Source organism: Equus quagga, chromosome 3 (genome assembly GCF_021613505.1).
Source record: "Equus quagga isolate Etosha38 chromosome 3, UCLA_HA_Equagga_1.0, whole genome shotgun sequence".
NCBI lineage: Eukaryota > Metazoa > Chordata > Mammalia > Perissodactyla > Equidae > Equus > Equus quagga.
In genome coordinates, this window is record NC_060269.1 from 65,363,564 (window position 1) to 65,386,994 (window position 23,431).

The 23,431-nt window shown below is 40.4% G+C and overlaps 1 protein-coding gene across 1 annotated transcript; it reads right to left on the reverse strand.

Moving 5' to 3' along the window:
- Positions 1-1,079: 1,079 nt before the first annotated feature.
- On the reverse strand, positions 1,080-22,239 carry BNIP3L (BCL2 interacting protein 3 like). The gene is made up of 6 exons (XM_046656631.1): positions 22,055-22,239; positions 14,933-15,116; positions 10,774-10,846; positions 5,745-5,848; positions 5,461-5,610; positions 1,080-3,842 (listed from the first exon to the last, which is right to left on the reverse strand). The coding sequence occupies exons 1-6, from the start codon at positions 22,152-22,154 to the stop codon at positions 3,794-3,796; spliced, it is 660 nt and encodes a 219-aa protein (XP_046512587.1). The 5' UTR covers positions 22,155-22,239; the 3' UTR covers positions 1,080-3,793.
- Between the last annotated feature and the right edge of the window lie 1,192 nt (positions 22,240-23,431).

The window sequence follows — 23,431 nt, forward strand, 5'->3', positions numbered from 1 at the left end:
ACCGTTTGAGTTTCTCTTCTGCTCAGTCTTCAAATGTTGGACTTCACTGCAATTCTGCTACCTCCTTTCTTCTTTCCCCGTGGTCTAATGTTTACATACTATACATATATGTGCATATATGTCCCAGTGTTTCATTTCCACGTCAACCTTTCCCCTGAGATCTAGTGCTATAAAAGTGTCCACTGGTTATGTTCAAACCAGGTTCAATGTCCTCGAAATTGAAATCATCTCTCCCCCCTTACTACTCCATTTCTCCTCTTGTCCTTACCTTCTCAGTTAACAGCATCAATAAATATTCAGGCCAAAGAAAAGCACACATGCCTTCTTCTCTAAATCATCTTCTCGCCACTGACTCCAGCTTTGTCTCTCCCGTCTACACCCTCCTACCCTGGCCCATCTTCCCTGGAATCCTTCGAGTCACCGCCTGGGGCAGGCCCCTGCTCCTCACCTACAGAACTGACTCATCTCCGTTCCTCTGGAACTCTTTCCTTCACTCTTTCATAACCATCTAATACTTAAGTCTTCGATCATTTCCCTGCTTTAAATAAGCCCCTCAAAGGCATTCCACCGACTACACAAAGAAATAAGTTCAACCCCGAGAAGGGCACATAAATTTCAACTTGGATCAACAGTAAACTATATTTTCAGTTTCCTGTCTACCATACTGTTTTCCAGCCACATGGAACTTCATGTTACTTCCGGAATATATTTTCACCTGGCAGTTCCTGCCATTCCCTTTGCAGGCATGCTCTTCACTCCCCTCTGTGCTTGTTGAACACGCACTTGTCTTTCAATGTATCACCCCTCTGTGAATGACGTCCTGATGCTATCAGGCAGGACAAATGCTCCGAATGTCATGAACCCATGGCTCTCCACACCCTTCTCTGATGCAAAATCACATCATGTGGTGACTGTCTCGGGAGAGTAGGAGGCTCACTCACTCGTGCAGCGCATGGCACACTTAGCAACTCCAGCACCTGAGGAACTCCAGGATGGAAACCTTCTGTGCAGATGGGCGAGGGCTCTGTCCTCTAAACTCCCAGGCGACACATGTGACATAAAATGATAGACTGACAGAAGAAGTTTTGTGAGAGCTTTAATGGCACAAAATGTTTATAGCTACAAGTTATACATGTATTGTAAACTGTATATAATGATACAAAGTGCTACCTAACTAGATGAAGAATGCATAATCACTTTGGCTCAGTTAATTCCAATCATTTCAACAACTGGTTCACTTAAAAATTTATCTGACTGGCTAAGTCTTCAATTTTCATTTTTTAGAATTGTAAATATTTTTACTGCTATCAAAGTAAATTGTTGCACTTGTCAATGTGCAAGTTTGTGCAGTTTTCCTCTTGATTCTATTTACAAATATTTTAAGCCAGTTTTCATCAAACATAAGAAAAATGAAACCTTTTTAGTCTCCAAACTGTAAACAGGTGTAAAGCTTTTTAAACATTAATCTTAAAATGTCAACTGTTAATTGTTGAATTCTCCTTTCCAATCACATAAGCTGTTTCCGTTCAACACAAATCTGGGTAGAAGCATAAACCTCTATGCCATATGTTAGGGCTATCAATAAATACTGCATGATTTCAGCTTATGGTAAGTTCTACTGTGATCCTGTATTCTTGTTTTAAGTAATAGTCCAAAATTTCAGATATTTTAAGAAAAAGGGCAGAATTAAGTTTATTTTCAATGTTGAAAAAAAAATCATAAATACACCCAAGTTCAGTTACACTGACAGAATTGCTACTGAATTTCAAAAGAGGGCAAGGTGTCGCTTGTAAAAAGTTGCTCTTATTTTAAGTAAAATTTTACTTTTCTCTGCCATGATACCAATTGTAATACAAATTGTCTATTAGAGCAGTTTAGCTACTTAGTTCTCTTAACTTTACCAGCCTTTCCAATTTCATTCAGGCTTTTCAAAATCACTGGGCCATCAGATTTACTTTCTTCCCAAAGAAATTCAAATATGAACACTTGAAATAAATAGGTTCTAGAAGGCAAATCAAGTGTTACCAGGTTTAAGAACAAGATAGAGACAAGGTATAATAAAAAGATGTCCAAAATTATTTAGACATCAAATGTTAAAAGAAAAACAAAGTAAAATAATTCAGAAAACTATTTTGGATATACCATCTTTCATAAAGATAGCCAGCTATACTGTTAAAAAAAGATAGAAATTAATTTTTCTGTTTAATCTGTATGTTATTTTCCACTATAACACATCAATTTTACAAAACTTGATGTGAGAGAGAAGAGACTTCATTTCTGCAAACTGGCAAATCTGGCTGGCATAGTGTTCTTACTCAAGTCAACCTGCTGCACTTTAATGAATAGATCGCTAGTTTTAAAATTAACGATGGTTCTCTAAATATTCAATAGTAATGTCTCTATCATAAACAGTAATTATTTATATATAAAACATATAATGGTATCCTTCGGAGTCATGCTGCGTGTTCTGAAATCCAATAAATCTATTTGAAATAATTGGTAATCCTGATGCTCTCTAACAATTTGGTCCTAAAGCTTCACATTTTAAAAACAAACAAACAAAAAAAGTATATCACTGAAGGAAACTGCTGAGTGTTCTGGAACTTCAAGAGTTTAACATAACTTAAAAGACGGCTACGTGAGAAAAGGACCAGGGCCTGCGGAATCACAGGAATCACCTTGGGAAGATTGTACGGTAAACACTGAAAAGGGAGAGATCAGAAGAAAACAAATGGCATCTTTTCAGAACCTTGTCAACTGTTCCCACAAACCAAGTCTGTTTTTCAAAGTTGCACAAGTGCTTGGAATAACTCTGAACCAATTATCTTCAGAGTTTAAAGGCTTCAGAGTATAAGGGATGCTTCCTAAAACAAGAAGCCTGTATTTATACCACATGTTGGAACTCATTCCAAAGCCTCTTCTTAGAAAAAAAAAAGAAATAAAAAAAAGTTTAAAGAAAGTCATGAAAAATTCACATGTAGCTAATAAACATAAAAATACCAAACACACACACAAGTCCCAAAAGCGATTTCATGTATTTCTAGGCCTGAGACGTTCCTTATCAGAAATAAAGATTCTACACCATAGAAAAGACAGCATTACAACATACTAGTATTAAACTGCTGACATATTTGAGTTCTTACTCTATTTCATACCTATCATTGATATAGAGGCCTCCTACAAATTAAAAGGCGCCATTAGGAGGCTTAGACAAAAAGTGGCTCCAAAGCTGGTTTAAAATAATTTTTTATTGCCCAGGATATTTTTTTCTTGTGTTTTGTTTTTTTCATTTTTGTTTTCTTTTTTAATAATTATAAATTCAAGCTTAGGGAAGCTTGTCTTTGTCTTGAAAAACAAAACAACAAAGCTTTTAGATCATTTGCTAACCTGATCTGGTTTTAAGAGAGAGATGGTAGTTATCTTGCAAGAGTAAAATTTATACCAGGAATGATGCAGGTCTAAGTGTGGTGGCACTAAGAGGAGACAGTAGCATTGTCGACAAAATTATAATCTGCTGGTGGCATCTGCGGAAAAGAAGCCCTTGCAATTTCTAAACAACAGTAAACTCTGTTAGGAAATTCTAAAATGTCTTACAGGCCAAAAAGGGAATGAGGTTAGTAAAATGCCTCAACAGAGTTTGAATAAAATACTGGATTTGAGAGTTACTGGAACTTGGATATGTAAAAAGAGGGGGCAGGTTGGGTCATGCTTACAATGGTCTCAAGTTCAAACAAACTACTGTGACAATACACCACTTCACAGGTCACAAGCTTCTCCAGGGCTTTTCTTTCCCTCAGTAGGTGCTGGCAGAAGGTGTGCTCAGTCGTTTTCCAATATAGATGCTGAAAGGAAACAAGAGTGTACCATGTTTCATCCGTTTCAACAGTTCTACACCAGCCTGTCCACAGGCTGAACTGTATTTAAAACCTAAATTCTGCAGTCCCTGGAAAAGGCTCTAAGGGCTACATGCACAATTTCCTAACACCCTGAGATTGCCAGTCCCTAGCAGCCGAACTGGGTTATGCGACTGTGTTTATTCATCAGGCAGGACTGGACAGCACAGGGTCAGCGATTACACGGAGGAAAGTCAGAGACAGCAGATCCTTCGAAGAGGGAAGCTGAACCAACCTCTTCTGAGATGTTCCTTTGTGGTGGACAAGTTCTAGTGAAATTCCAGATACAAACTATAGTAACAGCCAAATTACAAAGCTGCCAGAGCTTCAAAGGGGGCTCTTACTAACAGTTTAACTCTTAAGGATTATGGGCCTAACATTATCTTTCCATGCTAAACAAGTATTTTACCTTAAATGACAGAAGCAGAAGGGAAGTTAAGGAAACTATGGAACAAGCCCCACCCCCCAGCGTAATAAAACCAACCAACTTTTTTTTACATTCATTTAACTTTTTTCTACATTCATCTATAACAAGGGTTAACACGCCAGCAAGAGACACAGCCGGCAGACTCAGGAAAGAAAGAGATACTGCAAGGTACAAAAGCCACCCTCTTGAGGGCAAGCTCACTCCTGCAGCCAATCCTGTAGGGGAACTTAAACTGCGCCCCACCCCCCACAGCAACCCCATCCGCAGGCACACACCCCTGTCCTCCACAAACGCCTTCCATTCTGCTGTGAGCACTGTCCTCGCCATCACAAAAGCAGATCAAGCACCAGAAAGACACAGCGTGTGGGAAAGTCCCATATGTGTTTCCACGCTCCTGACTGAACATCTCTCCCACATGCTGAGCTGCTTAAAGGGGAGAGAAGGGATGACCCACCATTGCATACAGAAATGACCCACTGGACATACTTAAAGAGAATAACCGATAGGTCTTGCAAAAACTTAACAGCTAGTGATTAACTCCCAAAATCTTTCGGAAATATACTTCCTCAATTGTTAAAATCAAGAAAAAAAACGAATTGAAAAGACATACCTGAAAAATTAATGAATTACAGGTAAATGTGGGGCCAATTTAAGAAGAATAAATGAAAATGCTCCAAAGAGAAAAAAACAGCACCCCCAACCAACTTACTGGTTTCATTCAAGGACTATTCAATAAAATGGCGTATTTTCCCATCTGGGGAAAAAAAATGTTCATATCAACCCAAATATTTACACACTAAAGATTAGTTTACTTTAAAATGTAGCTAATCTTGAGTAATTTATAAACAACAACAAAACCCAAAAAGAAAAATCAAGCATAGAAAAGTCCACTTAAAAATGATCATTTAGGGGCTTAACATGAACAACTTATTTTTCAAATACAAAAACTCTACTATTAAAAATTCTTACCAGTTACCAGAGGTGTATCAACTTTGATAATTCTTCTAAGTTCACTCTATTTGCACTAAAACATTAAAAGCAAAACAATACAAACTGCTTTGACATGTATTTCTCAGCCCTGGAAATCCAACACGAGGATCAAGCAGAGGAAAGAGCCTTTGGGAGCTCACTGGCACTTACCCAAGCCCCAAAGCCAAAACATGCGACAGGAAGAGAGACGGAATGAACACCTTAAGAAATTCTGCGGAGAAAATACCCCCTTTCTTCATGGCTCCACTTTTCCTCATGCTTAAAGACACGGAACGTTTAGGGTGCCTGAAGTGGAACTCCCTGGGGGAAGAAATTCAGAGGCAGGTGTCAGAAGCACATTTGCTGAAAACACCTTGGGAGTGATAGGTCCCCTGGCCCCAAGAGTGTGAGCGACATCCACAGTGTCCACTGAAAAGAAACCCGTCAGAACTTACTTAGGCGGGATGTTTTCAGGTCTACTGGACCAGTTGGACACCCAGTCTACACTTTTCTTCAAAGCATCAACGTCTTTCTCTCCTTCGACAACTTCTTCTTCTGACTGTAAAGAAGAATTCAAACTTTAAAAAACAAAAAAAGGAAGACCAAGTCTTCCTACTACAAGACAAACCTAGACAAAATAGATGAAAACCATGATGTTCTGTGTCAGTAATTTTTATGTAAGAAATATGCTTTTTTCCTAAAAAGGCTGACAAAATTATCTAGGATCAGAGTATTTAATATCTTACAAAGAACTTGAGTAAGTTGCACTGTTGTTACATCTAAGCACAGACTATGAACCCGAAAAAAGTGTATTTCGGGATATAGTGCTAACTACAGCACAGAAAATACTGATAATTGCTGAATCTGGGTGATGCCTACATGGAGGAACATTGTGATATTCTCTTTACTTCTTAAAGTATTTAAAAATTTTCATATTTAAAAATAAAAGGAAACATAGCAAAAAGTATATGCTAACAAATATAAAGTGATGATTAAATAAACCAGGGGATGTGATGACGAAAAAATAATAATAGTATTTATCAAGTATTTATCAAGAGACAAGCTTCACTCCAAGCACTTCTCATGCGTTGACTTTGACCGCGCAACAACGCTATACAAGTAGGAACTATTAGTACAGTCATGCACCACACAACGACCTTCCTGGTCAATGACGGACCAAATGCACAACGGTGGTCTCTTAAGACAAGCACCACACAGCCTAGGTGTGTGGGAGGCTGTACCATCTGGTTTGTGGAAGTACACTCTGTGGTATTCGCACGATGATGAAATCGCCTAATGACACATTTCTCAAAATGTATCCCCGTCATTAAGCAATGAATGACTGTATTCCACTTTACTGATGAGGAAACCGAGACATAAACTGAGTATGTAACTGCCTGAGGTTCCAGAAGGCAGCACGTAGCAGGGTCAGCATTCAGACCCAGGCAACGTGTCTGTGGAGTCTCCGCTCTCAAGCAAGGTTTTACTCCCGGAAGGAGACTCTACTTTTTAGACAAATCAGTATCCAAACATTTCCCAAGGTTTATTCAAAACTACTTAAGCTAGAAGTTCTTTGGAACAATTTATTTTATCCTGAGTCAGAATTTGACATCTCTCATATTAAATATAAGAAAAAATCCTTTTTTCTTGCTAATGATAACCTACAGTTTTAGGCCAAGAATAATCAAAATTTCCAACAGCTTCTCTTTCAATAGAACCCACAGGAACGAGAAATTCCTAAAAATGACACAGCCTTTTTTATTTATTCAGGTTTGAGGAATGCGATGCTCTGACTTCAGAGCAAAGGCTCTCCGAGCTAAGAACTGTTCTGTTTTGTTATCTTGTTTGAACAGGACTCACTCTTTGACCTGAGCTTTCATTCTTCTCAGCAGGCAGTCATGAAACACAGAGCTTGTCACATCCACAGGAGTCCTTTTCCACAGGTCCAGCTCTCTATGAAAAGCTGCCCCAGGAAGGTGTAGCTTCCAATAGTAACAGGGACTATCTATAGCTCCAGACCATCAAAATGAAGCAAAATCCCTGTGGATTTTTGCTACTCTGGTGGCATCATTCTTATTTAGGTTGCTGGACTGGGCAAATTGCACTGAATGACGCAATGTTGCCTTTAGGATTAAGCTTTTTCCACTGGGTAGTGAGATTACTACTCAGAATCATGAGTTGGCTCTCTGCAGTAAAATATTCTAAATCAAAAACAATAAATTGTTACAATTTACTTATCAGTCAGTTTGTATCTGACTACATCCAACACTGCAGGGCACTTCAGTTTACAGTTTCTATCTTGGCTGTCACGCGTCTCTCTCTAAATCTGCTCAAACATTTTGGTTTAAATTTGTGAACAAGTTCATATTTCATACCTTCCAAGAGAATTAAATTGTAATAAGACTTTTTGCTTTAATTTTTAAGATGATGTAATGTTCTCTCAGTTGAGTAAAGTAGTTATCTTTGGACTATTATTCAAAAAAAATCCCCAGATCAGTCTAGAATGCCTACCTTGAGAATAAGGACCAGAGGCCCTCCTCATTTACGACTGTCCTGGGTTCCCTCTATTAATCTTGCCAGTTTTAGGTTTTAAATTGTCTTTGGTTCTTGGAATTCCGGAATATGGTAAAAATGCACTTAGTCTAATTAAATCAGATTCATGCTTTCAACTGAATCAATAACCCTCTCCCCCCCACCTCCATCTATTCCGAGAGACGACTCTGATCCTTTTAGCCTGTTCTCATGTGCAAGTCCCTTAGCTTCTAATCACTTACATTTTCCTTCTCTGGCCCACCTCCACTTCTCAGGTCTCTAAACGTGGACATTACACTTCACACTGTGGTCCACGCACAGATAAACCGCAGTTTCACAAGGGGGAAAAGCGAGGACATTTTCTGTTTGAATCGTCTTCCAATGATCCCCAACACTATGCTGGCCTCTTTGGTCCCAACAAAACACTGCAAAATGCCTTCCAGAGACAGTCTACAGTCTATTCTCTGCTACAAAACTGAGACTCTTGAGGACTATCATGCTACAAGTATAGTTCAAATGACTTTTTCCTAAATGCATTACACCTTAGGCTTCCACATCTCACCAGATGTTTGAGCCCATCCTCATGGCCTCATGAGCTCTCCTGCAATCAACCCCATTCACTGACTGACTTCAGGAGGAGAAGCAGGGGCCACAGGCTCAGATGGCGCTGGTTTCGATCCTGGCTCTCTCACTCACTCGTCCTGTGATCTTAGATAAGTAACCCAATTAAGACAAGTCTCCCTTTCCCATTCGTTCATGGGGATAGTATCTACCTCTTTTACTGGACTGAGAACACCACAAGTGGAAAAACATTTTTTTTAATAAATAAATTTAGTACCTAGAATATATCTAATAAAAATTAGCGCCTTTCCTTCCTCCTCCTGAAAAAGGCTAAAAATGTCATATATTCCTCAAATAGACATATACAAAAATACTCAACATGAGCAAGTACCGTAGGAGACCTTTGTTAACCATTTTTAACTGTTTCCTGATCCTAAGCTTTCTTCTCATTCATGAAAAAATCCATCCTCCCAAACCCTAAAGTAATTAATTTTTAAATTATCATTTCTTCAATTTAAAAAAAGCAACGTAAAAGGCTTTTTGAACGTTTAAATAAAGCATACCTGATTTCTCGCTTATTAGAAGTCTTATTCTGAAAGGTGTAATGTTGTTCTTATAGGAGCTAGATGCTTTTCCAAAAATGTAACCTTGTTCAAATGACTGACCTCATTGCTAATATCACTTACCCAACACCTGATGATAACAATGTTCTTCTAGGTACTTGTTTCTGAATAGCGGTCACACTGGCCAGCCTACCATAACCTGACGCAGGGGCCCAAACTCTTACATTTTCTCTCCTGAATTTCACAGACTCCTCTGGGATTCCAGGATGCAAAGGGTCAGCTCTAGAATTCCACGTGAACGCAACTATGAGTTAAGCCTGACTGAACACCTACCACTTATGAAAGTGTTCCACTGGATTGTTAGGTTGATTATTAGGGGAAAAAAGTGTGTGTGCAGGCGGAGAGAGGTCTAAGATCAAATAAGCCTGGGAAATTCTTCGTTTAAATAAACATATTTCTTTACTGCAGAAACTGTCAGAGCCCTGAATATGCTACTACATGTGGTGATTACTGGAGTGGGAGGGTGAGGGAGCCCAGGGGCTGCATTATTTTCCACTTATTTGACTTCAGCACTATCTTATGGAGCTTCCCATTGAGCAAACGTTCCTCAAAACACATTTTGGAAAATGCTCCTCTAGATTTTCAACTTGTCTGTCCAAAAAACAATATAGATTGAGGCCATCTTCCTCAGGAAAGGCCACATTAATTTCATTTCTCTATCTTGGGATTCCTTAGTACACTTTTTGCCCTGTAAACTTTATATACTTTCTTCTGTATTAGCTACATTTTACTGCATATGGCAAAACTGACATACGTAAGCTAGCAACTCAACAATTCCAGTCAGACACCTTCCCACAAAAGAGCCTTGCTACTGTAAGCTTCTCTGTGGTATACAGCTCATCATAAAACAAAGGGGTACTCCATCCCACAGATTTTCTAGGCGCCAGACAACAGCACAAATAGAGCACAAAGTAGGGAGAAGCTGTGCAGCCTCTGAAACAAAGAATACCGGGTGGATTCAAGACCACATGCAAGATATTTCAAGTGCAAAGGGATTCAGGACGCTGTACAGTGAGAACCCACAAAACCAAGTTCTGTTAGAATTCACTTCAACATGCATTCGACATATATTCTTCAAGCACCTTAACCTAGGAGAACAGATATGGTCCCTGTTCTCAAGGATTTGCACTGTGACACTCTTAGGTGACCTGACACACCAACAGAGTTAAAGGCTGGCTATGAACACTCTAAATCATTAACAACAATTATTTATCACAAGTTTTATAATAAAACCTTTGTAAGCTTTCAATATTATATCCATCTATATTTCCAACAACGTCAACTCCTAGTGAACTATATTTATCCAAGAATCCCACATAATTTAGATGAATTTTTTCTCTAGCTGTAAAAATTCATGTCAAAATCATTGCTTTGATTTCAGATGCAGAAAAAGTTTTCATACTTGGTTCTACAACCACCTTCCTTTTCATTTATTCTGTGACCTTAAATAAGACATCTGTCCCAGTTTTCTATTTGTAGACTCAAGAAACTAGCCTGGAATATTAGAATGATACGTTATAGACAAAAATTTTCTAATTCTTTTATGGTTACAGGGCTCCAAATTCTTAGTTGTAAAGGGGCATAACAAGGACTGTATCATCCTAAATAAATTCCAAAATCAGAAACTGAATAACTTAAAGCAGTTTCAAATTATTTTTTAAAGTCTTCTTATTCTTCGATATATTTTAGCAAAACATCCTTACTTAGAGGTTTGCATTTTTTCCAATTATTTATGGTAAATCAGAAAAATAAACACACACACACATACCTGAGAGCTATGGTCCCTGCTGGTGTGCATTTCCACATCAAACATAATCTGCCCATCTTCTTGTGGGGAAGGGCTACAAAAGAAAGAATTTCGCCATTAGTTTTAATGCTCATTTTGTCAAATAAATTAGCCTCTACTGGAAATGAACAGTTACAGCAACACAGCTTTGAGAAAGCAGCAAATCAGAAAGTGCATCATGACCCTATACAAGAAAAAATGAAACTGCGCACTCTTCCTCCCAAAATGTCCTGGAATTTTTGGGGGTGATGAATTCCTTTGCAATGATAAATTTTCAAAGGAAATATTACCTGAAGACACAAGACTGTCACATTTTCTTATTTTTACTCCTTTTCCAATAAAGGTAAAATGATCTTCAAACTCAGAAACCTAATTTGGGGTTCTTTTTCTCAAAGTTCTTTCATCATTAAATAATTCACCACCAGCAGTTCTCAAAGACTCTTTCACAGGGTCTTCGAGGTTAAAATTGTCTCCATAATACTGTTAGGATTTATTTGCCGTTTTCATTCTCATTCTCTCACGAGTGGATAGTGAAACTGTCCGATGGCTCCGTGATGTGTGGGGGCACAACAGAGCGAATGCAAGAGCCGATGAGAATCCAGCTGCTTTCTATTAAGGCAGACATTAGAGAGATTTGCAAAAAGTAATGTCACTATTCTTGCTAACTTTTTTTGGTTAGGGAAAATAGTTATTTTTCATTTAAAAAAGTTATGTTAGAAGCTGGCCTGGTGGCACAGCGGTTAAGTTCCCACGTTCCCCTTTTGTGGCCCGGGGTTTGCTGGTTTGGAGCCCGGGTGCGGACATGGTACCACTTGTCAAGCCATGTTGTGGTAGGCATCCCATATATAAAGTAGAGGAAGATGGGCACAGATTAGCTCAGGGCCAGTCTTCCTCAACAAAAAGAGGAGGATTTGCGGCAGATGTTAGCTCAGGGCTAATCTTCCTCAAAAAAAAGAAAAAAAAAATTTTTTAAAGTTATGTTAAAATCTAATGGGCTTGTTACTGTTGAATGAATACATATTTTTAAATTATCTTAGTTTTAATATCTAATATAGTAAATATTAAAATATGTAACCCGCATAAACAAAACATCTTTGGGGTCCCTAAAAATTTTTTGGAGGATAAAGCTGTACTAAGACCAAATAGTTTGAGAATGACTATTCTATTTATTTCAGAAATATTTGCTCTGAGATATTTCAGAGGGAATTATATAAGCTTATATAAGAATATACAACCTATAATGAAAAGTACGAAATATACTCCCAGAACTACAAAAATTTACGATAAATTTTTAGACCGAAACACATGGTCACAAACTGTACTTGACGCAACAGATGGATACAACGTGCTAAGCTCTCTCAGCTTTATCAGTGATTGCTTGTGTAACCACAGCAAGTTGCTAGATCTTTCACTACACACCCCATCTTCCGGGGCAAATCTAAATTCAAGCAGGGGTGAGAAACGCTCCACACTTACCTTGCTTGAAGGAATAGACATTAACCGTTAAAGTGATCAAGAGCCTGTGTACAACGCTAATATAAGGAGATGCAGGCGAGATGTACTCAAAATTAAGTAAGATCCCCAGAAATGTATCTGACTGGTTAGGCCTAGGAGCCTCAGACTATTACAACTGATACAGGAGATTCTTAATGGGGATAGGAAAAGAGAAAAGCTGATTCTGTAACAAACATACTAATGTCTTTAGAAAATTCTTGTCTTGAACTAGAAATTTCAGCCTATTGCACAGGAACCAAGCAGAACAAGGCACTCTCCTTGTCCTCAGTTTACTGTCGTTAGGCCCATAACACTGTTGGGTTCACAGCCAGAGATCGAGTTGAGGGCCAGCTTTACACAGCCAGGACCACGTCAAGGCAGGAGAACGACAAAGTCGAGAATCCTACAGAAGCCCGGCTCTACTTGTGCACTCTTCTTCACCACCGGCACCAATCTCACTTAGAAAAACACTAAACAGTTCACTGGTGAAGTGTTTACTACTCCCAACAATCTGGAATGTATCAGAGCTTCAACTCTGGCTCGTATAAGGATCAGCTGGGGGGCTTTTAAACTATTCTCAGGCTCTACCCCACCCGACAACAGAATGGGGATCTCCAGGGATGGAGTCTGCCCGCTGGTGTTTTTAAAAGCTACCCAGGTGAATCTAGTATGTGGGCTGAAAACTCCTCCAATAGGATGGGACACAAAGCAAAACACACAGGGGTTATCCTCTAACCACCACCATGGCGACCAAAACATTGTCTACAGAATAATTTTTATATTGAAAATATACATAAATTAGCTTTGGGACTAATATCCAACAATCCTAAAACTTTTCCTCCTACAAGAAACACTTCTCAACGACTTTGAATATAGAGACGCACGGCAATTCAAACGGCATGAACTGTGAAGGCATTTTTCAACGTCAGAGCGTGTCAGTCGGGTATCCCGGGAGAGCACTATGGAGCGGGAGTTCCAGGCCTCCTCGGAAAGCTGGAGCACCCAGAGCCTGACGATACATAAGCCGAGGGATAGGAAAGTGTCCAAAAGCACTGGCAATACCTTCTCCACATGTTTAGAAACCTAACTTTAACATAATCATGGCAAGGTGAATTCATATTCGATCACAAGGTTAACGGCAACCTTAAAAGAAGTATGAGGACCAGAGACGCAAGCAGGTGACCTGTGCCCTGCTCGGTCACAGCACCAAGTGAACAACAGGTTAAGGGACAAATGGTACCAATAATCGAGGGTCAGGTACTTGAATGTATAGTAAAATCCTTATCAACAAGCCCACAACAAGCAGAAAACTTCAGAAACCCATCAGCGAGTCCTATAATATAAATGAAAAGTAACATATAAACTTCATTCTCACAGACTAAGGCAGTAGCTACTGGAATGAACACGAAGGACAAGCTGCTCAGAAAGAGCCATCTGCTCTGCTTCTGCTTATGACAAGAGCCATCCCAGGCTCTTAAGCAGCACAGGGACAAGTCAGAGATGAGACGGGGTGGCGGGAGCGCACAGGGCGCCAGAGCCGTCCGAGCCGTCCTCTGCTGCCTCGCCGACATCCGTGGACCGGAAGACACGCAGGAACCAAGAACACGACTGACCTGTGGTTTCTCCTTTCATATTTTTTCCGGTAACTAATAATATGTGATACATATACACAACTTTTACAATACAAAAATATTCGCAAGAAGAAAAATGTCTATAGTTCCAGCCCCTAGAGATAAGCACTGTTCACATTTTCGAATACTTCCTTAATGTTTTTCCTGTGTATCTGCATTTTCTCCACGGCTAATATCAGTTAACTCTTAATTAACCAGGAGATCATCCAGTACCCCACAATGCCAACAGTATGGCTGTCACTGGTCTAAGAACTGTTAAATACACCTCTGTGCCATTTAATACCTAGTCTCTCAGAAAAAAAGAAAAGATTATACTGAAAAATAAACTAACAATTTGGTTTCATTCTCCTCATGCTTATCTCTGTATTCTTACTCTTTCACCATAAGCAGTCCTTAATCAGCGGAATTAGTTTCCTCAAGTCAAATACACAAAAATCAAATCTGAAATAAAACTTCCTCTGAGGAACTGGAACGGCCTTCAGAACTAACTACCTTTACAGACCTCGGCTGGTGCTTCCACCGTGAAAACACTGCTATCATTTGAATCGACCTGCAGCACCTGTGATGCAAACGTTTCCTAGTGTCTACTACATGCCGGCACCACTGCTGTCAAGCGTACGAAGGAGATGCTACAGGACCCCTGCCTTCTGGAGCCTCACCATCTAGAAGGGAGGAGATATATACAGAGATAACTGTATTCAAGGCAGTATGTGATCTGTCAAACAGGGACACACAGAAGAAGGGGAGAAAGTTACATTCATTCTATGCTACTGACTTTTAAACTTATAAACATCTAAAAATGACACAATCTGAATCAGGAAACTGATTTGATCTGGGGAAAAACAGTGGGCACTCAAGTGCTTGTCAATTGGCTGTCTGATTTAAACACACATGCTGCAATAAATCAGGAGTCATATTTTGTTAAATGAAGACATAAGCCATTTACTTTTTCTAATGGGAATCAACTTGTAACCCAACTATTTTCCAAATTCTACCAAAACGTGGATCTCACTTACCTGTCACAGTGAGAACTGGCCCTTGAACTACTCTGTCCTGATTCGTGTTGTGCATCCAAAAGAATCTTCTCCATGTCTCCATTGTGGATGGAGGATGAGGACGGTACGTGCTCTAGCCCTCCGTTCTTCCCATTGCCATTATCGTTGCCGTTGCTGCTGTTCATGGGCAGCTCCACCCAGGAACCTGTTGGGCAAGTCAGATAACTGAAGTTACCCACAGCAGAACCAAATCTGTCATGTGCACACAGATGCGAACATGGCGATTTCTGATAAAAATTCTGAGTCGGCTCAAACCAAATGTAAAACCATCCTGAAGAAAATAAACAAGGAGCAACAAAAGTCTAAAAACCTATATGGTTCTGTTCCTGAAGTAGCTCATGTAATCAGCCAACTTACAAGAAGCTGGAATTCTAAAACCGGTATCTTAGAAAACGTGTCTTTCAGCCAATTTTTCTCTCTGGTTAAAGCTTAGTTTATAAACAATAAACACTTTACTAAAAACTTTGAGGTGGCTTTTGAAAAAATAAATAGCTACTTTATTACCAGACAGGCTACTTACCTTTAATATGTTTGTTACATATTTTTTCCATAGTCTACCTCAGCTATTTAGCTGTATCCTCCCCACAAATGAAATACCCATAAGGCCTAGAAACTTCCTAAAGCTCACCTAAGTAAGTTAACAACGTCTTAACAAGCACAAACAACTGAGAAGCTCCTAGAGAGGAAACTTAACTACAATCATAAAAATTTCAGTTTGTGTACAAATCTGGAGCATAAAATTAACGCAGCTGGCTCTTAACTAAATCAGGTGATAACGCTAAAATTTCTGAAAAAGCTTTACCTCTATCTCACAAAGCAGTTTCTTCATTCCTTTACACCTCACTCTTTCTATTCTCTCTCCTTTCCCTATGCATGAACCATACCTTGCAAACTTGTCTTCTCTCTCTTCTCTCCCACGAGTTCCTAACTTCCTAGAGTTTTCATTCAGCCTTGTTGGTTGGAGGGGAGAGACAACTGTGCACCTGTCAGAGGGACACTCAAGTTTTCTCAGGCCAACAGTTGAAGGGGTGGAGCCACAGGAAAGGGGAGGTGGCCTTGGTAATCTGGATAAGTCTTCAAAATATTTATTGGCTCAATGAGTTTGCTGAACACATTAAGGTGCTTTAATTTTATAACAGTAGCCAATGAACCAACTTCACAACAGATAGAGACAGTGGTGTATTTTTTCCTCATTTCCATTCCTTACAACAAATATTGTTTTAGAAAATGTAATCAAGCAGGGTGGCGGGCCATTCCTCTCGACTCCCAGCAGAAGAGACAGAGAGTTCTGTGGCTCAAGAGCTCTCGGTCAGTAAACCAGAACAATCACCACGACAGGCTCAAAGCCTAACACGCACTCTTAAGGAGGTGACGACTATTCCAGATAAGCTCAAAGGCAGGCCTGCTTGGAAATCTGACTCCACCACTGTCTGTCTGTCTGCCCTCTGACCTTCAGCTTCCTCATCTGTAAAACAGACCATATCATGGTGCCTACCTCCCAGAGTTGCTGGGAGGATGAACAATAGGAACATAGGTAAAGTGCCTAGTAAACAGGAGATGCTCGCTACACAATGGTCAACGACTTTCTATTTGTAAAGTACTTAGAACAACGTTGGCTAAATAAAAATGAAATTACCCTTCCCTTCTTTCCCTCTAAGGCAGTCTCAGTCGTTATCACAGTCTCTTAGTCACCATCAATTCTTTGGGACTAAACTGCCAAACAGCATAGTCGTATGACATCTCCGTGGTCTCATTCTAGCTACACAAAATGGACAAAGACTAGATAGAACTCAAAATGGATTAACAAACGCAACAAGCACAGCTAAGACAGATCTAACACCAAAGGGAATTTAACTAAATATTTGGAGTGCTCCGGGTGTGTATAAGAAATATAGTAAAAGCATCCCTAAATTTGGAGCTCTGCAAAATACTCTAACGGGAAAGAGAGACAGAGCTATATCTAAACTGTTTTCTCTAGTCCCACTGTTTCCAGGAGGGGCAAACTTATTTTAAAGCAATACGATCAGTTCTCTGGTACAGAAGCTCCATGTGCACCATGAGCAAAAACAAACCAAAGGTGGGAGCTGCTCTGGCAAAAGCAGAACTAAGGAACCAGGAGTTCCAGATGGGTCCCTTAGGAAGCCAGGCTGCCCTACAACACAGCTAACATTCCCTTAAAGTAGCTGATCAAGAAGAAAAAGGCTGTAATGGTATCAGGTTTTCTGGACCTTCCTTTTTTGAAGGACTTCCAAACAAGTATCTAAATCCTAGTTTCCGCATTAAAAATACTAAGCAATCATAACCTTGGAACTCGAGGAGGCAGAGGGAGAAGGGCTTAGCAGAAGAGATCTCTGTAATTGCCCTCACACTCTAGAGCAGAACTGAAGGCTTTTCTTCTCAAGACAGACATTTATTTGGCACATATTAGTGTAGTGGGTAAGAGCAGAGACTAAAGCCAGACTCCCAGTCTATCGCTTGCAGCTGTTACACCCCGGACAGGTTCCTTGAGCTCTCTGCATCTCAGTTTTCTCATCTGTAAAACAGGGATAACAACTGTATCTACCTGAAGGAGGTCAAAAGATACAAACTTCCAGTTATTAGATACATAAGTGCTGGGGACGTCACGTAGAGCAAGGTGACTATAGTGAACAATACTGTCTTGTATATTTGGAAGTTGCTAAGAGAGAAGATCTTAAAAGTTCTCATCACAAGAAAAAAAGTTTGTAACTGTGTGGTGACAGATGTTAACTAGACTTAGTGTGGTAATCATTCTGCAATACATACAAAGTTAAATCATTATGCTGTATGCCTGAAACTAATATAATATTCTATGTTGATTATATCTCAATAAAAAAGGACTGTTGCCTTCACATAGGAAAAAAAAATTTTATCTACCTCATACCTCATCCTTAGGAGGATGAAATGAATAAAACACATAGAAAAGTAAGAAAAGTCTCCAGTACATGGTAAGTTCTGTGTTATTACTATTATAATTATACTCCGTATCTTTTAAAAAACATTTGTTATTGCAAAATTAATGCATTCCTTAAGAATGTAAACATAAGCAAAAATATCTTCTCAACCTCCCATACCTACTCCCAAAGAAAACCACTTTTAACAGTTTCATATGTAGACTTCCAGAGTTTTTCCAATAAAATATAATTGTTTTGCTTTCATTTTTACAAAAAAAAGGAACCGTACTATACATATTTTTCTGTAAATAGTGCTTCTTACCTAACAGCTTATAGATATCTTTCTACGTCTATATACACTGCCTTACTCCCCTCTTCTGAACAAGTGCACTGCATCCCACCATAAAGATGTCCCATCTTTACCGATCATCCAAACAGCAGTGGTTAATCATTACCCAAATGACTGTTTCTAATATCTGGTTATTACAACTAGGGCTTCCGGGAACATTCTAGAGGGTGATTTAGCAATATGTATTAGGAGCCTTAAAAAGGTAGATTTCCTTTAACTCAATAACTCTCTTCCAGAAATATCATCTATGGGTATTTCTGCAGAGGAAGTCAGGACACAGATATTCATTAAGGGGTTACATATTCACTTCATCTTTTGAGTAAAATGGAAAAAAGTAAACTGGTCTTTCTCTATAGACGAACTACACAGGCCTTTTTCTCATTACCTACTTCATTCCTGATTTACAGCCTCAGAATTTCTTGATGTTCTAACTCTACTAATCTTCACAATGTCCCTTTTTACTTGAAAAGGAAACAAGGCAAGACACGAGGAGTGTGCTGTCCAAGCAGTACAACATGAAAAACAATCTGAGTGAACTGTCTTCCTATGACGCTTTAAAATTAAAAACTGGAGGCTCTCTCTGTTATATTAAAAGACTACTTAACACACTGAAACCTGTTTTCCTAGGCCAGACTGTACATATACACAATACAGGAGACGTTCTCTCGTTTAAGTCTTTGAGAATTGCTAAGAGATGCAGAGAAGCATTCCTCTACACTCTCTAATATAGCACATCATGAAGGCTGGTCCAGTAACCGTGACGGCATTCATGACTGCATGCCGTATATATTCTTGATAGTTAAATAATCACGAGTTCAATCTTCCTGCAAGAAGGCGACTGGGACGGCGAGGGGATGGCGGAGGAGAGAGAAGGAAAAAGAGAATTTCTCATTTTTTCCCCAACTTTGCAAGGTCCCACGTGTAACTCACCCTAACTAGGGGTAACACATGTCATGATGTCTTATCTTTTTTCCTGAAAGCCTTTATTTTATTTCAAGTACCTGATGCTGGAATCCAGACCAAGAACTGTCACTGACCTCCTTCTAAAAACAGTTTGTTGTTTTGCACAATTAGGTACGTGCACACCAGTTACTTATGTATTCAAAACAGTATCACAAGGCAGTGAAGTTTCACGTGTCATAGCCTTAAAAGCCTTCTTGCCACAGTGAGGAAGCAAGCACATCATGGTTGAAGATGTTTAACAAGAAAAAGGCTGTTCTTCCCACATTAATAAAAAAAATTCTACTACCATGATTTTTCTTATATTACTGAGAAAATTTTGTCACACAAATGTCCAATACAAATATTCTTAAGTAACTTGATAGTTTTTTCAGGAATAAAACTAACAAGTGGAAACTGGAAAACACCCTTTTAACTTTGGACGTAGTTCAGATGTTTGTCCACTAATTTGTAATGAAAGTCTACAGTCCCCCCTACAACGGTAAACTAAAAAAAGAAAAAAATTAGAGAAAGGTTTCATTATTCCAAGTATTTCAATAACTTGCTATTAAAATTCTGCTTTGACCCCTGAGCCAAAGATAAAATCCCAAGCCAGAGATAATCTGGACAATGAGTTCATCTCCTGTTTTTCTTAGTTGTGCAACTTTACCCAACAAAGAGCTTCAACTTATCAGCAATTTGGATAGTATTAGACGCCTGAATAAGTTGTTTTGCTCAGTGCTCAAAAATCACTTGAAGGAATCAATAAGGCTTCTTGTTTTGTTCAGTCTGGTGTCGTATAATAAGCTAAAATAAAAAAAAAAACAGTCAAAGGCAAGAGCGGAGGAACGAAATATGGCACTATCTAGAAGCTTTTCAGTCACTTTTAAAAGCTTACTCTACACCAAATAGAAAACTTCCTATCTAGCAGATTTCCCAAAAAGCCACATTTTGGTATCACACACAGGCTGAGCGCTCTTGCACTTCTGTAAGAGTTCATATGAACGTAGCAGAAACTGGCAAGGACATCAACCGCTTCATAGGTGTGTCAGATTCAGAGATAAACAGTCACATTTGGCTCAACCCCATTTTTTTGTTGAATGGTCAAAGGAAAATTAAAATTCCTTTGCTTTCTGTGAAATCACGTGCACACAGTAACCAAATAGCTAACTTATAAGTATCACAGGAAAACACTGAGTACAATTAAAAAACAGTATGTTAGAAAGAGATAGGCAGGTCACCTCTGTACATTAGGCGGAATAACATGCTGAAAGAATAAGAAACACATAATCGGGATTCTAGGCCACTGAAAAGACACGTCCTGAAAGGAGCACTAGATCGGTGAAAGTAAAACCCCAGCTCTAGGTCCTAGCCTGCTGCAAACCTGGACAACACACTTTACTCTAGACCCGTTTCTGTACCGGTAAATACCAGGGGACTGTCATCTCTAAAGTCTCTTCCCATTCTCAAATCTCATGCTTCTAAGAGTATGCTAAAACCGGGGAAATAATTTAAAAGTGCATATTAATATGTGAAGCAAATAACATTTAAAGACACAAATTAATCCCAATTTACTGTGGGAAATATATAAATCTTACATTCTAGAACATAAAATAGACAAAATTTTTAAAAAGTCAGCATTTAAGGAATTTATCCATCAAGAAAAAGGAGCAGCAGCAATAAGCAATGATAACATCTTAAAATACTTTAATTCTATGCCCATCTTGGGAGGACAGAAACTCTCTTCTCAAAATAATCTTTAGGCCATGTTTGAACACCTCCCTCTTAAGAAAGACATTGCAGCGCCTTTAAATGTCATTTAAGCAGCCAAATGATTTTTAAACTATTTCATCTGGCCGTATGCTAACTGTCCCAGCGACCTCTTTCGTGAGATGAATTACGGATAGGTTAGGCAAGAACCTACTCAAGACACAGAGCTGTAAAGACAACTGGGAACAACCATCCGACAAGATGTTTCGGCATCAGAATGTTATGAAAAGCAACTGTAGTTGATCGTAACTCAACACTGTCCATTAACTTTGAATCGCCTGTGTGTCTTTTTAACCGCTGTTTCTGAAAATTCATTGCCCCAGACTCCGTGATTTGTGCAATCTTGGATGGCTCAAGAGGCTGTTCATAAACAGGTTTACATGGCACACAACCCCATCGTTTCAAAAAAAAAGATACTTGAGCAACTCTGAAAAATCTCAAAAAAAAAAAAAAAAAGTAGCATAGCCTCCTCCCCCCACCCCCGTCCGTGATACAAGTAACCACTAAATTACCAAATGATTTTCCTGGCCAGCCCGTGCTAACAAAGGACCGAGACAAGAGGGCTCTCGTTCGAGCCCTAGGGAAAGACGGACCAGCGAGGTGGGGTCAGCGGGATCCGCCCCAGGCCCGCCGCACACCTGACCACCCGCCATCCCTCGGCCGCCCCCTCCCCTCGGCCGGCCGCCCGCGTCCATCCCCCGGCGTCCCCGCCGCACGTCCCCATCCCTGCCCACGTACCGTCCGCCGCCCGCTCCGCCCACCCTCCCTCCCCGCGCCCAAGGCCCGCCCCCCACGCCCGGATTGGCTCCGCTCAAGGGCCCACCACAGGTGGGATCGGCTCGTCCCCATTCTCTTCCCACCCCCCCGCCCTCCCCGCCAGGGAACCCCAGCAGTCCCCCACCCAAAACCCCGGGAGGAAGGGGAGACAGGTCAAAGGGAAGACAGGAGCAGTTCCTCCTGACAGGTGACGGGAACTGTCAGTCACCCTCACATCCTCGACCTCGACCAATGGGCTGCCTTCTCCTCCCGCCCCCCGCGCGGAGCTGGCAGCGGCGGCCCGAGCAGCTCCTCCTCCCCCATCCCCTTCACCGAGCCCGCCGGCCCCGCACTCACTGTTGAGGCCGGCTGGCGGGGGCAGAGACTGTTCACCTTCCTCGCAGTTGTTGTTGTTGTTATGCAGAGGCGGCGGCTGCTCTACTAAATGCGACGACATCGTCGGGCGGCTGGAAGAGCTGCGGCTGCAGCAGGACCGTCTTTGGTTCTCGGGCAGCAACACAACAAGCCGAGTCCCCCGCCCCCTTTTCTGCGCCTGCGCAGTCCCTCCCCTGCCCCTGACGTCAGGGCCCGCCCCGGCCACGTGATGACAACACAACAAGCCGCGGGGCGGGGCGGGGGCGTTCCCAGGCCGGCTACAGACGTGGAGGCGCGGGAGTGCGCTGACGCGCGCGCCAGGAATGAATTCTTGCGTGTCATTTGTAATGGCCTGATGGAGTGAGTGATGCGCTTGGAACTAGGATAGAGGCTAGGGAGAAGTGTGTAATGAGGAAGTGTAAGGTGCTCACGTGTTGGCAGGCAAATCTTCCACACCTACAGGATCAGTGTTGTTTTAGCCAATCTGTGATTATTTCCTTGTTAACATCTGTAAGGACTCACTTCTGCAATGGGTATCGTGGTGACACAAAGGAGGCTAAAACCCCGGTCCCTCCCCGCCGTAAACCTAAAGCAAAGCTGGTGGAACATTAACACTCCAAACAGGGAACAATATAAAGCAGGCCAGACTTTTTAGTTGTTAAGGAATTTCAAAGATTTTAATTAGAAATGTAACTCGCGATCATTGTAAAAAATTGGAAAATTTTAGGAAAACCTAGAGAAGAAAATACCCAAATCCCATCACCTAATTTATTTTGGGGGACATGACGTGGGAAACCGTGTTTCCTATATGTGGGTGACATGAAACTGTCAGCTTAAACACTCCACCCACCTCGTATCTCCACGTCTTTGTCCAGTGTCCTTGGTCTGATTTAGGTGTGACATATATTTCTCTCAGTCTGTCACTTGTCTTTTAACTTTGTTTCGCTCTGTAGATGTTTAAAATTTTCATGCAATCAAATTTATTGTTTTTTATATGGTTTGGGAATACCCTCACACCCAGATTAAGAATCTATTCCCTATAACTTTTCTTTTTTTTTAAGATTTTATTTTTTCCTTTTTCTCCCCAAAGCCCCCTGGTACATAGTTGTGTATTTTTAGTTGTGGGTCCTTCTAGTTGTGGCATGTGGGACGCCTGCCTCAGCATGGCCTGATGAGCGGTGCCATTTCTGCAGCCAGGATCCGAACTGGTGAAACCCTCGGCCACGGAAGCAGAGTGGGCAAACGTAACCACTCAGCCACTGGCCAGCCCCTGTATTTTTCTTAATTAAAAGAAAAGTCCTTCTTCAAAAATGTGTTAAACATTTTTTAATCTTTTGTGAATTTGGTACAATCTTATGC

Excerpts from the sequence above, each read along its gene's own strand:
- BNIP3L (XM_046656631.1), bottom strand. The coding sequence starts at position 22,154 with ATGTCGTCGCATTTAGTAGAGCAGCCGCCGCCTCTGCATAACAACAAC. Across the intron at positions 10,847-14,932 it reads GCCAGTTCTCACTGTGACAG|CCCTTCCCCACAAGAAGATG; the intron begins GTAAGTGAGATC and ends TTTCTTTTGTAG. Across the intron at positions 5,611-5,744 it reads CCTGAAAACATCCCGCCTAA|GGAGTTCCACTTCAGGCACC; the intron begins GTAAGTTCTGAC and ends TTCTTCCCCCAG.